The following is a 22537-nucleotide window of genomic DNA, read 5'->3' on the forward strand; positions in this document are numbered from 1 at the left end:
TAAGTTGGTACTAGAGTTATTAGGAATAAATTCAGAAGTGTTTAAGGCACATTTTTACAGACTGGTGCTTCTGCATCTGCTGCATTTTACTGTAGACAATCTTTTGATAAGAAACAATTGTCTTATATGGAAGCTGTTTTACAGTAGTGTTAGTATGAAATAACTGTTGTGATTGACATGTGTATTAAATTTTGGTACATTGTGAAATAATGATTACCTTGTTTTTGGCACATATCTCTAGTTTTTGTTGCCTTTAAAAATGCTGTGTATACATGCGAAAGCCAAAGGCTTTATGAAAATAATGTCCCCTCATCCAAGCTTTAGTGCAGGATGAAGGGCATTATTGGAATGAAGCCAGAGGCCGAGCATGTATACACCCTCCCTATGTTTATATTATCCCTTCACCCATATATATTATTTTGCAACAAAAACTATGTTTTAAGGTATGAAGGTTTCCGAATGATATTTCCGGTTATATACTGCGCATGTGCGTTGGAATATTCCATTTTTTAATGGGTAATTTGTACCATTTAATGTGCGGATCGACATAAATATTCGTCCAGGAAGGAATGCTGTGTATACATGCTCGGCCTCCGGCTTTATTAGCCCACCATCATCAGATGGTGGGCTATTCAAATCACTCTGCGTCCGTGGTCCGTCGTCCGTCAGTCCGTCCGTCCTTCCGTCCGTTAACAATTTCTCATTATCGCATCTCCTCAGAAACTACCTGGGGGATTTTCACCAAACTTTGTCAGAATGATGTATTGGTACCCTAGTTGTGTCCCTCTGAAAATCAGACTGGTTCAACAATTTTTTAGTAAGTTATGGCCCTTTGTTTATTTCTATAATTTACATAGATTTATATAGGGAAAAACTTTGAAAATCTTCTTGTCCAAAACCACAGAGCCTAGGGCTTTGATATTTGGTATGAAGCATCATCTAGTGGTCCTCTACCAAGATGATTTAAAATATTTCCTTGGGGTCTAATATGGCCCCGCCCCGGGGGTCACATGGTTTATATAGACTTATATAGGGAAAAACTTTGAAAAACCTCTTGTTCAAAACCACAGGGCCTAGGGCTTTGATATTTTGTATATGACATCATCTAGTGGTCTTCTACTAAGATTGTTCAAATTATCCCCCTAGGGTCAAATATGGCTCCGCCCCGGGGGTCACATGGTTTACATAGACTTACATAGGGAAAAACGTAGAAAATTTTCTTGTCCAAACCACAAAGCCTAGGGCTTTGGCATTATTAATGTAGCACCATCTAGTGGTTCTCTACCAAGTTTGTTCAAATTATCCCCCTAGAGTCAAATATGGCCCAGCCCTGGGGGGTAACATGGTTCATATAGACTTATATAGGGAAAAGATTTTAAAATCTTCTTGTCAATAACCTACAACATTCAAATTTGGACCACATGTATGGTTTTGAGTGGCAAGATGAACCTTGACATGAGTTGACCTTGATTTTGACCTATTGACCTACTTTCACATTTCTGTAGCTACAGCCTTCAAATTTGGACCACTTGCATAGTTTTGTGCACTGAAAAAAAAACTTTGACCTTGACTTTGACCTAGTGACCTACTTTCACATTTTTGAAGGTACAGGCTTCAAATTTGGACCACATGCATAGTTTTGTGTTCCAAATTGGAATTTGACCTTGATTTTGACCTACTGACCTACTTTCACATATCTCAAGCTACAGCCTTCAAATTTGGACCACATGCATAGTTTTGTGTACCGAAACAAACTTTGACCTTTACATTGACCTAGTGACCTACTTTCACATTTTTGAAGGTACAGGCTTCAAATTTAGACCACATGCATAGGATTTTGTACCGAAACAAACTTTGACCTTGACATTGACCTAGTGACCTACTTTCACATTTTTGAAGGTACAGGCTTTAAATTTGGACCACATGCATAAATTTGTGTTCTGAAGTGTAATTTGACCTTGATTTTGACCTAGTGACCTACTTTCACATTTCGTCCTTGAAATTGATCTAGTGTCCTACTTTCACATTTCTCAAGCTACAACTTTCGAATTTGGACCACATGCAAAGTGTTGTGTACGGAAATGAAATTTGACCTTGAGCTAGTCAGTAAGTCTTGAAATTTGGAACACTCAAAAATGGCACATTGGTGGGCGCCAAGATCACTCTGTGATCTCTTGTTCCAATAATGCGCTTCATCCTGCACTGAAGTTTGGATGAGGGGACATTTTGTTGTTTCCACGTCAAAGGTCATGTAACCAGTTTTGAAAAAAATGATACATTAGATACTTTTATATAAAACGATTTCTGTATCAACTATTTTAATATTCTATAAGGTTATAACACACTAAATAGTTGTTGTTCTTTATTCTATATAAAACTGACCTATTTCCAGTGGCCGCAGCACACATCAGGACCCATTTTAAATGTCTGTAACCTACATTTTCTTGAAGAATATTGTCAGTGCTAAATAAAAATCAGAAGAAAAGTGGGGGTCTTGTTTGATGCAAGAAAAATAATTTCAGCCAAACACACAAACAGCAAAATCAGCTAAAAAATGAGACCCCAAATTATACTGGTGGTGTATGATCTAGGTTTCCATGAAAATTTTTGTCATGTTGTTATTTCAGTATGAAAATGCTACCTACATGTCAAGCATAGATCTGTCATGTGATTTTAGCAAAAAAATTGCAAAGAAAATAAGGAAAATAGCAATATACAGAGCAAAAAAACTGAGGACTATTTGTATCGGCCATTATGCGACTACCATTTTTTTTCGCGCCATTTTTCTATTTAGTGTCTGTATGCCATAATGTTTGTAGATGAACACAGTGTTTAAGTGTTTCTTTTTGTCAACAGAATAAAGGCCAATGTCATCCGAGAAGAATTGCATTTTGACATTCTTATTCCTTTTTATACGCCCGAAGGGAGGTATTATGTTATGACGCTGGTGTCCGTCTGTCTGTTAGCAATTTCGTGTCCGCTCTGTAACTCTTGAACCCCATGAAGGATTTCAAGGAAACTTTATACAAATGTTCACTCACCGAGACGATGTGCAGAGGGCATGTTCCGGATGACTCGCTTCAAGGTCAAGGTCACACTTAGGAGTCAAAGGTCATATATGACTGCTTTGTGTATATTGCTCTGCATTGCAGTGCTCTTGTTTTTATTTGGCAGATCTCTTTTTAGCTCATCTGATTTTTTGAAAAAAAATGATGAGTTATTGTCATCACTTGAGCGGTTGTCGGCGTCGGCGTCGGCGTCTGCGTCGGCGTTGCCTGGTTAAGTTTTATGTTTAGGTCAGCTTTTCTCCTAAACTATCAAAGCTATTGCTTTGAAACTTGGAATACTTGTTCACCATCATAAGCTGACCCTGTATAGCAAGAAACATAACTCCATCTTGCTTTTTGCAAGATTTATGGCCCCTTTTGTACTTAGAAAATATCAGATTTCTTGGTTAAGTTTTATGTTTAGGTCAACTTTTCTCCTAAACTATCAAAGCTATTGCTTTGAAACTTGGAATACTTGTTCACCATCATAAGCTGACCCTGTACATCAAGAAACATAACTCCATCTTGCTTTTTGCAGGATTTATTCCCCCTTTTGGACTTAGAAAATCAGTTTTCTTGGTTAAGTTTTATGTTTAGGTCAGCTTTTATCCTAAACTATCAAAGCTATTGCTTTAAAACTTGCAACACTTGTTCACCATCATAAGTTGACCCTGTACAGCAAGAAACATAACTCCGTCCTGCTTTTTGCAAGATTTATGGCCCCTTTTGGACTTAGAAAATATCAGATTTCTTGGTTAAGTTTTATGTTTAGGTCAACTTTTTCTCTTAATCTATCAAAGCTATTGCTTTGAAACTTGCATCACTTGTTCACCATCATAAGCTGACCCTGTACAGCAAGCAACATAACTCCATCTTGCTTTTTGCAATAATTATTGCCCCTTTTGGACTTAGAAAATCATTTTCTTGGTTGAGTATTATGTTTAAGTCAACTTTTCTCATAAACTATCAAAGCTATTGCTTTAAAACTTGCAACAGTTTTTCACCATCATAAGTGGACACTGTACATCAAGAAACATAACTCTATCCTGCTTTTTGCAAGAATGATGGCCCTTTTTAGACTTAGAAAATCATGGGTAGGACAATATTTCTATTACACAAAAAAAAATCAGATGAGCGTCAGCACCCGCAAGGCGGTGCTCTTGTTTGTACTTACAATAACTTTTTTTTTGAATTACTTCCCTTTTATGTTACTATAAATAGTTTTTTTTGAAACTTTTTTATTATTGGCCGTAGGGAAAAACCGAGACCACTTTTCTGTGGTACAACATAGATGGTACCTCCAATTTTAAGGTGTATTTTTACATACCTATACCTGATAAGGATTTTTTTGTACACTTTGAATATTTTTTTTTTGTGGACTTAAATTTGTTTTTTGAAGTTTTCCTTTTGTTGTTCCAGTCCTTTGGGGCTACAACAGTCAAGTTCTTAAAATTTTGCTCCCATCCTATGATGTAAGCCTTTGGGTGTATATTGCCCCGCTTGGCGGCGCTCTTGTTACAAGTATTTAACCAATTATTATTTTATATAAAGAATGCGGTATCCTTGGTTCAGTGCTCATGGTACTACTTTACTTTGATTTCATGTTGTTTTAACGCCAATTGTATTATTATTCATTATTTGAAAATGAGACATATTTTGTCTGTCCGCCTCAAAACAGAACTCCACATTTTATTTCCATACATGCATATACGAGGGTTGTCCCAGAAAATCGTAGACTTTTTTTATTATTTCTAAAATAAGCGATGCATGAAATAATCATTTTAACTGATGGTTTTTCAATGTATACTGGACAGGACTATATAGTTTAAAATTAAATACCTCTCATATTATTTGAGTATTCTTTAAATAATGGGCGGCAGTCAGTGCTAGTTGGCGCAAACTAATTTTTCCTCCTGCTAAAAGAAGCGGCTTCCATTTAAAATCATGTAACTTACCCGATATACACCTCATAGGATTAAAATTTATAACAACGTTAATTGCAATGTGTGGCACGTAATTATGTTGCGTTTCAAGTCTTTGACATCACTTGCTTTAAAATGGTGATGTAAATTTGAAAGTAGCAGTCGCACGAACTTTCAGAAATTACGACGTCAGAAAAGTTCACGGCGCAGGAAGTATTAATAGAATATTGTGTAGGTCGCATTGTGACTCCTTCACAAACAAAACGGGAAGTGGAAAAATCTGGAAGTCAGGCAAATATAAGCAGGACATTTTGTCTTTACGTGGTACAAATGTTTTAAGGAAAGTTGAGTGAGTGATCCAAAGAGAGGGCGACAAAATGCTTCGAAAACTTTCTGCGCCACAAACTTATCTGATGTAGTCATATCTGAAAGTGCTTGCGACCGTGACTTTCAGAGTTATATCACTATTTTAACGTAAGTGATACCAAAGACTTGAAACGCAACATAATTATGCGCCACACGTTACCATTAACGAGGATATAAATTTTAATCGTGTAAAATGTAAAATGGGAAAGTTACATGAATTTGAAAAGGAAGCCGCTTCTTTTTGTAGGAGGAAAACTGAGTGTGTGCCGACTAGCACTGACTGACGTCCATTATTTAAAAAATACTCGAATAATATGACAGATACTTAATTTTAAACTTTATAGTCCTAGAGAGTATACATTGATATAACACCAGTTGAAATAATTATTTGATGTGTGGCTTATTTTCGAAATAATAAACAAAGTTCACAATTTTCTGGGACAACCGTCGTATTTAGCTAAAACAATAAATGCCATGAATGACATATGATATTAGGAAACACCATCAAGTGATCAGGATTCACGGATATTTTAAACAAGACATCCACAGAAGGGTCTCGTTGAAGAAAATATATGGTTTTATTTATGTATGGCACAAATATTCTTCATAAATTCGACAAAACATATCGTTTTTGGGGGGCCTCCTTGGCCGAGTGGTTAAGGTCACTGGCTTCAAATCACTTGCCCCTCATCGAAGTGGGTTTGAGTCTCACCTGGGGCGTTGAATTCTTCATGTGAGGAAGCCATCCAGCTGGCTTGCAGAAGGTCTACCCAGGTGCCCGCTCATGATGAAATAATACACAAAGGGGCACCTGGGGTCTTCCTCCACCACCAAAGCTGGAAAGTCGCCATATGACCTATAATAGTGTTGGTGGACGTTAAACCCAACAAATAAATCAATAAATATCGTTTTCTGGTCATATCAAATGAAACTGACATATTTTAATTTCATCCATGTGATAAACTCTTTGGTGTTCTAGACATTCCAATGGAACAACATGTCTGCACTGTGTTGTTTGGTCCATTTAATGAGAATTCAGGTGACAGTAACGAATCCATGAATGCTTTCGACAGTAATGAATCACAGAATGCTTTCAGCATAAGCCAACTCAAAAAAACAACAAACAGATCATAAATATTATGGGAATTTTTTGATTATCAAAAAGTTAATATATTTGACTATCAAAGACATTTAATACAAACTAATTGTTTCCTCAAATGACAGCAATTTTATGGTATTGATTTGTCATTTCAGGATGACCTACACAGAAGCTATCAAAGTTTTGGAAAGAAACAATGACAAATTTGTTTATAAACTGAAGGTAAACATTTTTCCTTTCTACTGTAAGAGCTTTATTTAAAAGTTCCTTGATACCATGCAAAGAAAGCTTAAGTCGAGCAAGAGTTTCAAAGTTGCTGAAGGTGTTAGAAAGTATGACTTCTGTTCATAACATATTTGTAGGAATCCTTTTCATCCCTTGCCTTTTTCAAAGAAAAAAAGGTGGACATAGAAATGAGCTGCATCTTTCTGTCCCAGCAAACAAAAGGAAATATGAGGACAAGAGTTAATGGTATTGATAGTTTAGATACAGGTCACTATGCAAACGTCATTATTTATATTGGCAGAAATGACGTCAGTGAGTAGTAAGATCTTAGTACTAGTATACCTAAATCAGCATACCGTGACACAAGTGGATTCATCGACTGAAATTGTGCATTTCTAGTCATAGGAAGTACTTTGAGGGCATGAAATAAAGAAAGTTGTGATTACTTACATTTTGAACGTTCCAGATCAAAATAAGCAATTCTTTTCGAACACCCCTCATAATAATAATTATATTCCAATTTATGTGTTTTTCCCAAGATTTTGATACAAGATCGGGTGTGAGTAATATACATGCTTAAGTACGCTACATTTTTTGTGCGTGACAGCAAAATATAGAAGATTTTTTTATGCCCCCGGCATCTACTGATACGGGAGGCATATAGTGATTGTCCTGTCCGTCCGTTCGTCTGTCCTTTCATGCGTCCGTACGAGGTTAACCAAATGGGACCGTTTCGTCTAGTGTCAATACCCCTTACTAGAATGACTTGATACTAATGCAGATGTAACCTGTGACCATTCCACATCTTCAAACATCACCTGACCTCAGTTTGACCTTGACCTTGACCTCGTTTTGGACTTAGGTTGCTTTGTATGGGCCATCTCTTGGTTAACCAAATGGCACCATTTCGTGTAGCATCAATATCCCTTACTAGAATGACTTGATACTAATGCAAATGTAACCTGTGACCATTCAGTTTGACCTTGAACTTGACCTTGTTTTGGACTTAGGTTGCTTTGTATCGACAAGGATGCCACCGGGGGCATCAAGCGTTTATTGAACGCAGCTTCCTGTTTTAAATAACTTTCGTTTAATCGAACAGCTTAAAGGATTTTTACCAAACTTAGTTGGAAGCAAAGTCAGATTGTTAAGATTTTCTTCAGGTGAGTGACTTAGGCCCATTTGGGCCTCTTGTTTAGTAGTTTTTCTCCATGATTTTAGTATGATATCTGCTGCTTCCTTTGGTATTTAAGGGATTTCCTGATAACCAAAAAAATGCCAATTTCATTTTATTTCTGATCTGTGTGGCAAGTATAGAGTTTTTAGTGGCGATGGTAGTTGAAAGCATGGCCCGCTGATCTGATGGAGAAGGGATCGGCACGTACCATGCTTGCGTTTGCCAAAATGGTACCACTATAACTGCTTCTGTCCTGTCTTGTTCTATTTTTTTGAAGCACTTTTGGCAGTAAGCTTAAAGATGGAAAGTTGTTATATCCTTTCCACGCCTGTAACGTAATAAAACATATTAGCATCTGATGACCTTTCATGCTTTCGTAGAATCAACATTTATTACACGTAACTCATTTTGAAACTATTTCTTAAATGTCTAGGCCTGCAGCTCTCAAATATGGAAATACCTAACATGTGAGGCATATACTGACACTTTTAGATAACATCAGGAAAGGACCTTTTGAACAATTTGACGAAGTTCCAAAAATCTCCATATTATACCCTTGCTCCATTACAGATCCCTGTGGGATTTGTGTTTATTCGGAGTTCAAATATTTTTATGCCCCCGAAGGGAGGCATATAGTTTTTGAACCGTCTGTCTGTCGGTCTGTCGGTCTGTCAGTCTGTCGGTCTGTCAGTCTGTCGGTCTGTCCGCATTTTTCGTGTCCGGTCCATATCTTTGTCATCGATGGATGGATTTTCAAATAACTTGGCATGAATGTGTACCACAGTAAGACGACGTGTCGCGCGCAAGACCCAGGTCCATAGCTCAAAGGTCAAGGTCACACTTAGACATTAAAGGTTATTGCATTGATGGGCGTGTCCGGTCCATATCTTTGTCATCGATGGATGGATTTTCAAATAACTTGGCATGAATGTGTACCACAGTAAGACGACGTGTCGCGCGCAAGACCCAGGTCCGTACCTCAAAGGTCAAGGTCACACTTAGACATTAAGGGATAGTGCATTGATGGGCGTGTCCGGTCCATATCTTTGTCATCGATGGATGGATTTTCAAATAACTTGGCATGAATGTGTACCACAGTAAGACGACGTGTTGCGCGCAAGACCCAGGTCCGTATCTCAAAGGTCAAGGTCACACTTAGACATTAAGGGATAGTGCATTGATGGGCGTGTCCGGTCCATATCTTTGTCATCGATGGATGGATTTTCAAATAACTTGGCATGAATGTGTACCACAGTAAGACGACGTGTCATGCGCAAGACCCAGGTCCGTAGCTCAACGGTCAAGGTCACACTTAGATGTTAAAGGTCTTTTTTCATGATAGTGCATTGATGGGCGTATCCGGTCCATATCTTTGTCATTCATGCATGCATTTTAAAATAACTACGCATAAATGTGTGACACAGTAAGACGACGTGTCGCGCGCAAGACCCAGCTCCGTAGGTCAAAGGTCCTAAACTCGAACATCGGCCATAACTATTCATTTAAAGTGCCATCGGGGGCATGTGTCATCCTATGGAGACAGCTCTCGTTTCTTTGATGAAAAGCTGACATGTCATTAGAAAGTGCTGAAAATTGACTCCCCACTAGCAAAAAGAAAAAAAGAAATCCATATGCGCATATATTTAGATGGGGCGACCCCTGTGCATGACCCCAGACTATAGACCAGTGCAAATGCAACTTCTGTTTTCAAGTTTAGCCTGTTTACTTTCATTATGCCCCCCTTCGAAGAAGGAGGGGTATATTGTTTTGCAGATGTCGGTCTGTCGGTCGGAATGTAGATCAGTCCGTTTCCGGATGATAACTCAAGAGTGCTTGGGCCTAGGATCATGGAAGTTGATAGGGAGGTTGATCATCACCAGCAGATGACCTCTGTTGATTTTGAGGTCAGTATGTTAAAGGTCAAGGTCACAGTGACCCAGAACAGTAAAACGGTTTCCGGGTGATAGCTCAAGAACGCTTGGTCCTAGGGTCACAAAAGTTAATAGGGAGGTTGGTCATGACCAGCAGATGACCCTATTGATTTTGAGGTCAGTATGTCAAAGGCCAAGGTCACAGTGACCAGGAACAGTAAAATGATTTCTGGGCAATAACTCAAGAATGCTTGGGCCTAGTATCAGGAAAATTGATAGTTAGGTTGGCCATGACCAGCAGATGACCCCTATTGATTTTGAGGTCATTAGGTCAAAGGCCAAGGTTACATTGGCCAGGAACAGTTAAACGGTTTCTGATCTTTTTGTCCAAAATCATAGGGCCTAGGGCTTTGATATTTGGTATGTAGCAAAATCTAGTGGTCCTCTACCAAGATTGTTCAAATTATTTCCCTGCGGTCAAATATGGCCCCGCCCCGGGGGTCACATGGTTTATATAGACTTATATAGGAAAAAACTTTGAAAAACCTCTTGTCCAAAGCCACAGGGCCTATGGCTTTGATATTTTGTATATGACATCATCAAGTGGTCCTCTACTAAGATTGTTCAAATTATTAGTCCCCTACTGGTTGAAAACCAGTTTCGGGGACTATAGGAATGCGCTTTTCCGTCATTCCGTCCGTCCGTCTGTCCGTCCTTCCGTCTGTCCGTCCGTCCGTCTGTCCGTCCGTCCGTCCGTCCGCAATTTCGTGTCCGGTCCATAACTCTGTCATCCATGAAGGGATTTTAATATTACTTGGCACAAATGTTCCCCATGATGAGACGACATGTCATGCGCAAAACCCGGACCCCTAGCTCAAAGGTCAAGGTCACAATTTGAGGTCAAAGGTCAACAGGGCTTTTTTCCTGTCCGGTCCATAACTCTCCCATCCATGAAGGGATTTTAATATTACTTGGCATAAATGTTCCCCATGATGAGACGACGTGTCATGCGCAAAACCCGGACCCCTAGCTCAAAGGTCAAGGTCACAGTTGGAGGTCAAAGGTCAACAGGGCTTTTTTCCTGTCCGGTCCATAACTCTCCCATCCATGAAGAGATTTTAATATTACTTGGCACAAATGTTCCCCATGAGAAGACGACGTGTCATGCGCAAAACCTAGACACCTAGCTTAAAGGTCAAGGTCACAATTTGAGGTCAAAGGTCAACAAGGCTTTTTTCCTGTCCGGTCCATAACTCTCCCATCTATGAAGGGATTTTAATATTACTTGGCACAAATGTACCTCATAATAAGACGATGTGTCATGCACAACTTTCAAACCCCTAGCTCAAAGGTCAAGGTCACACTTAGCAGTCAAATGTTAACATAGCATGAACAGGGTCTGTTTCGTGTCCGGTCCATAACTCTGACATTCATTAAGGAATTTTAATATCACTTAGCACAAGTGTTCCCCATGATGAGATGACGTGTCGTGCGCAAATCCCAGACCCCTAGCTCAAAGGTCAAGGTCACAATTGGGGGTCAAAGGTCAATAAGGTTTTTTCCCTGTCCGATCCAGAACTCTGTCATCCATCAAGGGATTACAATATTACTTGGCATAAATGTTTCCCATGATGAGACGACGTGTCATGCGCAACACCCAGTGCCCTAGGTCACACTTTGAGATCAAAGGTCAAGAGGATTTTTTTCCTGTCCGGTCTATAACTTTGTCATGCAAAGCAGGATTTAGATATCAGTTGGCACAAATATTCCCCTGGATGAGACAACATGTCATGTGCAAGAACCAGGTCCCTAGGTCTAAGGTCAAGGTCATATTTAGAGGTCAAAGGTCAAATTCAAGAATGACTTTGTACGGAACATTTCTTCTTCATGCATGGAGGGATTTTGATGTAACTTGGACCAAATGTTCACCACCATGAGGCACCCTTGTTTTTAGAATTACGTCCCTTGTTGTTACTATAAATAGATTTTATTGTAACTTTTTTTATTACTGGCGGTAGAGAAAAATCGAGACCACTTTTCTGTGGTACAGCATGCATGTTACATCCAATTTTTAGGTGTATTTTGACCTATCTCTACCTGGTAAAGAGTTTCTTGTGGACTTATATTATATAGATTTTTTTTTTTTTTTTTTTTTTTTTTTTTTTTAAAGATTAATTTCCCTTTGTTGTTACTATAAATAACTTACATGATAACATTTTTATAATCAGCCAAAAAAATTCAATATGAAAACAACTATAGGTTTTATATATATATAAATTTTAATCCAAGTGTTTTGTTATAGCAAATTGTATATATAGTACAATATTGTTTATACAACATTGACAGATATCAGTTCATTATGTTATACTGCAGTAGAGAAAATTAGGTGCCTTCCAGTAGGGGACTTTGTATTGCATGGCAATACTTCATTCACTTGTTCCCTTAGGGTCAAATATGGCTCCGCCCTGGGGGTCATATGGTTTATATAGACTTATATAGGGAAAAACTTTGAAAATCTTCTTGTCCAAACCACAAAGACTATGGCTTTGATATTTTGTAATGTAGCATCATCTAGTGGTTCTCTACCATGTTTGTTCAAATTATCCCTGTAGGGTCAAATATGAGCCCGCCCCAGGGGTCATATGGTTCATATAGACTTATATAGGGAAAAGCTTAGAATCTTCATGTCCATAACTTACATTATTCAAATTTGGACCACATGTATAGTTTTGAGTGGCAAGATGAATCTTGACATGAGTTGACCTTGATCTTGACCTAGTGACCTAATGTCACATTTCTGTAGCTACAGCCTTCAAATTTGGACCACATGCATAGGTTTGTGTACCGAAGTACCGAAAAAAACTTTGACCTTGTTATTGACCTAGTGACCTACTTTCACATTTTTGAAGGTACAGGCTTCAGATTTGGACCACATGCATAGTTTTTGTTCCAAAATAAGATTTGACCTTGATTTTGACATAGTGACCTACTTTCACATTTCTCAAGCTACAGCCTTCAAATTTGAACCACAAGTCCAGTTTTGTGTACTGAAATGAACTTTGATCTTGAGATTGAGCTAGTGACCTACTTTCACATTTCTGAAGGTACAGGCTTCAAATTTGGACCACTTGCATAGTTTTGTGTTCTGAAATAAAATTTGACCTTGATTTTGACCTGAGTTTTGTGTTCTGAAATAAAATTTGACCTTGATTTTGACCTAGTGACCTACTTTCACATTTCTCAAGCTACAGCCTTCAAATTTGAACCAAATGCATAGTTTTGTGTACTGAAATAACCTTTGATCTTGAGATTGACTTAGTGACCTACTTTCAAATTTGGACTGCATGCATATTTTTGTGTTCTGAATTGAAATTTGACATTGATTTTTACCTATTACCTTCTTTCACATTTCTCAAGCTACAGCCTCCAGATTTGAAGCATATGCATAGTTCTGTCTACTGAAATGAACTTTGACCTTGAAATTGATCTAGTGACCTACTTTCACATTTCTCAAGCTACAGCTTTCAAATTTGGACCACATACACATTGTTTTGGTCCGAAATGAAATTTGACCTTGATTTTGACCTTGAGCTAGTCTTGAAATTTGGAACATTCAAAAATGGCTCAGTGGATGGTGCCAAGATCACTTTGTAATCTCTTGTTAGGTTAATAGGTTAAAGGTCAAGGTCAGATTAAACCAGAATGGTAGAACCTTTGTTTACAGTGAGCATATTATTTCTGTTCCTTATGCAATTACTGAATGCATCAAGGGGGGCATTTCGTGTTCAACGAGCTCTTGTTTTCTTTTCTTGAAAAGCTGAAGGTCGTCTGACGTCACTTTCTGTGATGTCAAAATTATACACGTGCCTGGTGAGATTGTATAAAAATGTGCCTGTCTTCCTAAGGATATTAGGAAAATCATTTTTTATCCCCCGTCAAAGGCGGAGGGATATAGTTTTGGCATTGTCCATCCGTCCGTCCGCCTGTCCATCCGGAGCCATATCTAGGAAGTGGTTGGGAATATTTAAATAAAACTTCATATACATGTTCACCACTGTAGGGAAATGTGGCCCATCAAGTTCCAGTCTGATTGCCTAAGTAACATGAGAGTTATGGCCCTTAGAAGTTTCTAGTGTTAACTATATAGGGTACTATTAAATATGGCAATTTATGCTTCATAACTTGTGACATATTTGACCTAGAACTATGAAACTTAAATTGAATTCAGACCACTATAATGTGGTAGTGCACACACAATTTCGTCAGGATCTCTTTTGTAACTTCAGTTATTGCCCTTTAATTGTTAAAAAATCCACATAATTTATTTGTACATAACAAACTAACAAATTGGTAGAATTTCATTAAACTTCTTTCATATTTTTCCATGAACATTTAACATTTATTGTGAAGTTTTGTATACCTACACCCAGTCACCCCCACTGCCCTGGTCACCTTCCCCTCCCCTCTACCCTCCCCATTTAAAAAAAATAATTCAAACCTTCCATGAATATTTATCAACATGCAAAGTTCACCCATCACTAAGATCCCTCCCTCCCACCTAGAGATCACTAGGTCACTCAGTCAAACCAAAGGAAAAGCTTGTGAACACTCTAGAGGCCATAGTTGTGACTCAATCTTTACTCTTTCATATGCAAGTAACTCAGAAAGTGACCTTGTAAAAACGTTGGAGGAGAAGTCTTGTGCTTATTGACTGGTTTTCAAAAAACATATGAAAGCAAACCCTGAAAAGTTTCAGGATATTCCACTAGGCAAAAAGACGCATTCGCTAAATCTTACTTTTAATTTTCAAGACATAGAAATTCACTGTGACGATGAAGTCATATTACTTGGAGTCACATTTGATTTTATGTTAAGTTTAAATAATCACATTGTTGATATCTTAGGAAAGCTTCAAGGCAATTAAATGTTATGAAGAGAATTGGCAAATATTTGAACAGATTAGGTAGATTAACTATGTACCACTCATTTATCATATAAAATTTTAACTATTGTCCATTAACTTGGCATTTCACTGGGGAAACTAATACCAAAAAAGCAAATTCGATGAATTGGTATCCCCCGCTGAAAGGGCTTGAGGTGAGGAATGGCAAAAAAATATATCTGGCAAAAATTTAAGGATGTTACTAAGAAGCAAATAATTTCATTAGTCAAAATCATTTTAACAGAAAATGAATGGGTTTTTTTTGGGGTGAGGGGTTGAGGGGGGGGGGGCAGTGGGGATGACCGGGTGAGGGTACAAGATTTCACATGTTGATAATAAATATTGATTAAAAATTAAAAATGTAAAAAATGAAAAAAAAAAAAAAAAAATGGGTGGGGAATGGGGATGCATGATCGGGGTGGTGGGGGAACAGTACAACTTTGCATGCTAATAAATTTTCATGGAAGGTTTGAAAAAAAAATAATATTAAAAAGGAATGATTTTTTTTTTCCTTTTTTTTTTTTTTTTTTTTGGTGGGGGTGGAGGAGAGGGATGGGGTGTGACCAAGGCAAGGTGGTGACCAGGTGTGCCCGTCCCTAGAATTGCCACTATAATGCCACCCTTTTCAATGGTGGAGTATTTAGACAATTTTCCACCAAAATGCCACCTTAAAATTGCCACGAAAATGGTGAAAAAATGAACAGGACAGTGGTAAACCCGTTTTCCACTAAATTCCACCTCTTTCCACTTGTGTACACCTTTAGGTGGCAATAAGTGGAGTATTTAGACAGTTTTACACCATTATGCCACCATTATGGTTGAAAATTTGTTTGCCATTTAATTACACCAATAGCCACCTTCATGGTGGCAGTAAGTGGAGTATTTAGACGAATTACCACTAAAATGCCACCATTATGGTGTAAAATCTATTTTCCACTAAACGCCACTTACTTCCACCAATCGCCACCTAACAGGTGGCAGTAAGCGGACAAAATTTCACCAAAACGCCACTATGGTGGCAGTCCTATTTTCCACTAAATGCCACCAAATAGCTGGCAATAGTAGGAAAATACGTGGCAACTAGTGGAAATCGGCTGCACCTGCTGAAACAGAAAAAAACTCAGTAATAAGCAAAAATCATATTATATTAATATATTTTTTATTTTTATGAAAAATCAAAGACCCATCACAAGAAATCACAAAAGATCTGAACACGAGGATCAGGATGTTGTCAATGCAGTCTTATTTCTTCATATTCCAGGATGGCTTAAGTAGATGGCAAATGACTCTCCAAATTTCACTCCTTTGGATGTAAGGCCATTTTTCCAGCACACAATCTGTAACAGCAAACCATACATCTATTAATAGATATATTTTTCTAACATTCTGAATAATTTTGCAGAAAATTTGTAAATTTCCTCTAGGAAATATATAAAATTGAAAGACTAAACTAACTCACTGACATAACAAAAAACTCTACATTGTCAAACTTAATCTATGTAAAATACTGTGAAATCATTTAAATTTGCTGGCATGAAATTTCATGCAAACGTAAAAAGGACTTTCGTGTGGGCTTTAATTCGCACATTTTCAATTTATAAATGAAAAATAAATTGAAAAAAAAATCACAGCGCAGTCTTAAATTCACGCATCCGTTCTAGCGCGAAATACGCGAAAATTCGTCCTACACGAATAAAAATGATTTCACAGTAATATGCAACATCTTTATTATAACTGTGAGAAGTTTCATCAAAACCTACATTGTAGAAAAAATTCTATTCACTCAAACAGTTACATTGTTTTGTGGAAATATATGCATCTTGAATCAATAACAAGAACTTGAGAATTGATGAAAGATGTGGAAGCACCATTGCTCAAAGGTGATTTACACCTTGTGTCAAATTTCATGAATATTTATCAATGGATTACTTGTTATGTAAGAATTTATGGATTTAAAAACAATTAAAGGGCAATAACTCTAGTTACTGAAGTGATCCTGATGGAAATTGCACATGCAATGCTGTCCTGTAGTGATATACATTTTTGTAAAGTTTCATGAAGTTCCATCAATAGGTACAGGAAAATCCCCATTTTTTACCAAATCAAGGGGAAATACTTCTTTTACTAGGTAAATAATTGAGCAGTGTTAAGCAGTTTTAATGAGCTTATAATAATTACATGAGGTTTAGTGATTCTGTAGACAAAGCTATAAAAATATTTTTCCAATTACAAGCATTTTCAGTTAATCTGACGGACAGATAAAAAAGAAAGGACAACGTCAAAAATAATATCCCTCCGCCTTTGGCAAAAGGTAATAGTAGCACTTGGGTTTTCATCACATTTATAATTAATATTTATCATATATATGCCAGGAAATTCTATTAATTAGTGTATTTCATTAAAAATTAAGGGTTATTTAAACATTAGCTTTTATAAAAACATATAATATTTACCTGATTCAAAATTATTTTGATATGTTTCTTTTATGCAGTAATAAGCTGTATGCTGCTCAGGTATATACAGTCAGGAAGGCATATCATGTCACAAAGTTGCACTTTTTTCACAGAAGGAACCTGGTATGAACAGTTTAAAGTACATATTGTATCCTAAGTGCTAATCAATAATGTAAATACAAATGTAATTACAAAATGATACAATTTTACAAGCAGTGTTATAAACATGATTGAGCTATATTCCAGAAAATATATCTGGGATTTATCCATCTGCCAAACTTCCTAAGACATAAAAGGAGATTTGTTGATTTTAATTTAAAGCAGTTTGGTAAATGTTGTTTCAAATTCAAGTATTTGTTAAGAGTAAGTAATTAAGACAATGTTAAAGACAGTAATAATTAAAAAAAAAATAAACAATATAATATTGTTACCTCTCACAATGTGTTTCCATTTTCTTCCTGGCTGACTCATCAAATGCCAGATTTCAAAATTTGGTATTACTACACAGATAAATTGATTCCACACATACACTTTCTTGGTCAGCTAAAGAAGGTGTCAAGTCCTTAAGTTGAAAAGCTATTGTAAAAACACCCTTTTTATAAAAACTTCTTTTTTAGCCCACCATCATCAGATGGTGGGCTATTAAAATCACTCTGCGTCCATGGTCCGTCCGTCCGTCATTCCGTCCGTCCGTCCGTTAACAATTTCTCGTTATCGCATCTCCTCAGAAACTACTGGGGGGATTTTGACCAAACTTTGTCAGAATGATGTATTGGTACCCTAGTTGTGTCCCCCTGAAAATCAGACTGGTTCAACAATTTATGAGTGAGTTATGGCCCTTTGTTTATTTCTATATTTTACATAGATTTATATAGGGAAAAACTTTGAAAACCTTCTTATCCAAAACCACAGAGCCTAGGGCTTTGATATTTGGTTTGAAGCATCATCTAGTGGTCCTCTACCAAGATGATACAAATTATTTCTCTGGGGTCAAATATGGCCCCGCCCTGGGGGTCACATAGTTTATAATGACTTATATAGGGAAAAACTTTGAATAACCCCCTTGTCCAAAACCACAGGGCCTAGGGCTTTGATATTTTGTATGTGACATCATCTAGTGGTCTTCAACTAAGATTATTCATATTATACCCCTAGGGTCAAATATGGCCCCGCCCTGGGGTCATATGATTTACATAGACTTATATAAGGAAAAACTTTGAAAATCTTCTTGTCCAAACCACAAAGCCTAAGGCTTTGATACTTGTAATGTAGCATCATCTAGTGGCTCTCTACCAAGTTTGTTCAAATTATCACCCTATGGTCAAAAATGGCCCCGCCCCAGGGGTCACATGGTTCATATAGACTTATATAGGGAAAAGCTTTTAAAATTTCTTGTCAATAACTACAACATTCAAATTTGGACCACATGTATATTTTTGAGTGCAAGATGACCCTTGACATGAGTTGACCTTGATTTTGACCTAGTGACCTACTTTCACATTTTGTAAGACAGCCTTCAAATTTGACCACAGTGCTATATTTTTTGAGTGCACAGATGAGCCTTACAAGATTGACCTTGATTTTGACCTAGTGACCTACTTTCACATTTCTCAAGCTACAGCCTTCAAATTTGGACCACATGCATAGTTTTGTGCACTGGAAAAAACTTTGACCTTGATTTTGACCTAGTGACCTACTTTCACATTTTTGAAGGTACAGGCTTCAAATTTGGACCATATGCATTATTCCGTGTTTCAAAATGAAATAGTTTTGTGCACTGGAAAAAACTTTGACATTGATTTAGACCTAGTGACCTACTTTCACATTTCTCAAGCTACGGCCTTCAAATTTGGACCACATGCATAGTTTTGTGTACCGAAAAAACCTTGACCTTCACATTGACCTAGTGACCTACTTTCACATTTTTAAGGTACAGGCTTCAAATTTGGACCACATGCATAGTTTTGTATTCCGAAATAAAATTTTACCATGATTTTGACCTAGTGACCTACTTTTGGATTTCTCAAGCTACAGCCTTCAAATTTGGACCACTTGCATAGTTTTGTGTACCAAAATGAACTTTGACCTTTACATTGACCTAGTGACCTACTTTCACATTTTTAAGGTACAGGCTTCAAATTTGGACCACATGCATAGTTTTGTATTCCGAAATAAAATTTGACCTTGATTTTGACCTAGTGACCTACTTTTACATTTCTCAAGCTATAGCCTTCAAATTTGGACCACTTGCATAGTTTTGTATACTGAAATGAACTTTGGCCTTTACATTGACGTAGTGACCTACTTTCACATTTTTAAGGTACAGGCTTCAAATTTGGACCACATGCATAATTTTGTATTCCGAAATAGATTTTGACCTTGATTTTGACCTAGTGACCTACTTTTACATTTCTCAAGCTACAGCCTTCAAATTTGGACCACTTGCATAGTTTTGTGTACCAAAATGAACTTTGGCCTTTACATTGACCTAGTGACCTACTTTCACATTTTTAAGGTACAGGCTTCAAATTTGGACCACATGCATAGTTTTGCATTCCGAAATAGATTTTGACCTTGATTTTGACCTAGTGACCTACTTTTACATTTCTCAAGCTACAGCCTTCAAATTTGGACCACTTGCATAGTTTTGTGTACCAAAATGAACTTTGACCTTAAGATTGACCTAGTGACCTACTTTCACATTTCTGTAGCTACAGGCTTCAAATTTAGACCACATGCATAGGATTGTGTACCGAAACAAACTTTGACCTTGACATTGACCTAGTGACCTACTTTCACATTTCTCAAGCTACAGCTTTCGAATTTGGACCACATGCACAGTGTTGTGTTAGAAATGAAATTTGACCTTGAGGTAGTCAGTAAGTCTTGAAATTTGGAACACTCAAAAATGGCACATTGGTGGGCGCCAAGATCACTCTGTGATCTCTTGTTTTCAATTAATTAAGAGAAAAGGCAAGAACTATTTTTTTGCATCTGACCTGATGTTTGCCTGCATATATAAATCTTAACTGACCCAAATTCCACCTGGGATTGTTTCTATACACTTGTGTGGGAGCTTGTAACTTGATCTATCATTATGTCTCCCCCAGGAGACATATTGTTTTTGCCCTGTCCGTCCGTCCGTCCGTACGTCACACTTCATTTCCGAGCAATAACTGGAGAACCATTTGACCTAGAACCTTCAAACTTCATAGGGTTGTAGGGCTGCTGGAGTAGACGACCCCTATTGTTTTTGGGGTCACTCCGTCAAAGGTCAAGGTCACAGGGGCCTGAACATTGAAAACGATTTCCGATCTATAACTAGAGAACCACTTGACCCAGAATGTTGAAACTTCATAGGATGATTGGTCATGAAGAGTAGATGACCCCTATTGATTTTGGGGTCTGTCCGTCAAAGGTCAAGGTCACAGGGGCCCGAACATTGAAAACCATTTCCGATCAATAACTAGAGAACCACTTGACCCAGAATGTTGAAACTTCATAGGATGATTGGTCATGAAGAGTAGATGACCCCTATCGATTTTGGGGTCACTCCGTCAAAGGTCAAGGTCACAGGGGCCTGAACATTGAAAACCATTTCCGATCAATAACTAGAGAACCACTTGACCCAGAATGTTGAAACTTGATAGGATGATTGATCATGAAAAGTAGATGACCCGTATTGATTTTGGGGTCACTCCGTCAAAGGTCAAGATCACAGGGGCCTGAACATTGAAAACCATTTCCGATCAATAACTAGAGAACCACTTGACCCAGAATGTTGAAACTTAATAGGATGATTGGTCATGCAGAATAGATGACCCCTAATGATTTTGGGGTCACTCTTTGAAAGGTCAAGGTCACAGGGGTCCGAACATTGAAATCCATTTCCGGTCAGTAACTTGAGAACCACTTGACACAGAATGATGAAACTTCATAGGATGATTGGTCATGCAGAGTAGATGACCCCCTAACGAGTTTAGGGTCACTCTGTTAAAGGTCAAGGCCACAGGGGCCTGAACATGGAAAACCATTTCCAATCAATAACTTGAGAACCTCTCGACCCAGAATGTTGAAACTTCATAGGATGGTTGTTCATGCAGAGTAAATGACCCCTATTGTTTTTGGGGTCACTCCATTAAAGGTCAAGGTCACAGGGGCCTGAACATTGATAACCAGTTCCGATCAATAACTTGAGAACCACTTGACCCAGAATGTTGAAACTTCATAGGATGATTGAACATGCAGAGAAGATGACCCCTATTGATTTTGGGGTCAGTCTATTAAAGGTCAAAGTCACAGTGGCCTGTTCATGTAAAATCATTTTTTGGAAATAACTTGAGAACCACTTGACCTACAATGTTGAAACTTGATAGGATGATTGGACATGCAGAGTAGATGACCCCTATTTATTTTGAGGTCACTTGATCAAAGGTCAAGGTCACAGGAGCCTGAACAGTGACTTGAGAACCACTAGGCCAAGAGTGTTGAAATTTAGCGGGATGACTGGACATGCCAAGTAGATGATCCCTATTGCAGCCAACCATCAGTGTCACTTTGACTTTCGCTCCTGACCCCTATTGACTTCTTGCCTATAGAACTTTGCATTGGGGGAGACACGCGCTTTTTTACAAAAGCATTTTCTAGTTAATCTTATCTTTAACCAACTTTCACTCAGGCAGAAATAATACACTGCAGACACATTTAAAAATGATCTTTTCAGATTCAGCCAATTTCCACTAGTTGCCACCTATTTTCCACCTTTTTCTGTCTTTCATTGAATATAATGCAAAGATATAATAAGTAATAAATATTCTGTCTCACAAAATAACAAAAATTCAAATTTTCTGTATACCACTCTGAATATTATTTTTGTCCAGCTAGAGTCAGCATAGACTTATTCTCATTTTAATGAAACCCTTTGAAGAAGGAGCCTGGGTATACTGATTTGCAGATGTTGGTCAGTCTGTCGGTCATTTGGTATGTAGACCAATCGGTTTCCAGATGATAACTCAAGAACACATGGGCCTAAGATCATGAAACTTTATATGTAGGTTGGTCATGACCAGCAGTGACCATATTGACTTGGAGGCCAGTAGGTCAAAGGTCAAAATCACAGTGACCTGGAACAGTTAAACAGTTTCCAGATGATAACTCTAGTACTCTTGAGCCTAGGATCATGAAAGTAAATGGGAAGGTTGAACATAGCTAGCAGATAACTCCTAAAGCTTTTTAGTTCAGTAGGTCAAAGGTCAAGGTCACAGTGAGCTGGAACAGTTAAGCTGTTTCCAGATGTTAATTTGAGAACTCTTTGACCTAGGATCATGAAACTAAATAGGGAGGTTGATCATGAATGGCAGACGACCCCTACTGATTTTGAGGTCAGTCGATGGTCAAAGGTCTAGGTTACATTGACCCAGAACACTAGAACTTTT

At 37.8% G+C, this 22537-nt stretch overlaps 1 protein-coding gene and 1 long non-coding RNA gene across 5 annotated transcripts in view; one reads left to right on the forward strand and one right to left on the reverse strand.

Moving 5' to 3' along the window:
• The window catches only part of LOC123557401 (probable asparagine--tRNA ligase, mitochondrial), a 335510-nt gene that overhangs the window by 211238 nt on the left and 101735 nt on the right, over positions 1–22537 (forward strand). For all 4 annotated transcript variants that reach the window (XM_053543755.1, XM_053543756.1, XM_053543757.1 and 1 more), the window contains one exon: positions 6590–6656. In XM_053543755.1, coding sequence (XP_053399730.1) covers positions 6590–6656 — 67 coding nt within the window. The remainder of the gene's footprint in view (positions 1–6589; positions 6657–22537) is intronic.
• LOC128557099 (uncharacterized) lies at positions 15852–17940 on the reverse strand. Its single transcript, XR_008371032.1, has 3 exons — positions 17534–17940; positions 17103–17222; positions 15852–15986 (listed from the first exon to the last, which is right to left on the reverse strand). It is a non-coding gene; the product is annotated as an uncharacterized LOC128557099 (long non-coding RNA).

The sequence above is a fragment of the Mercenaria mercenaria genome, chromosome 5 (genome assembly GCF_021730395.1).
Source record: "Mercenaria mercenaria strain notata chromosome 5, MADL_Memer_1, whole genome shotgun sequence".
Lineage (NCBI taxonomy): Eukaryota > Metazoa > Mollusca > Bivalvia > Venerida > Veneridae > Mercenaria > Mercenaria mercenaria.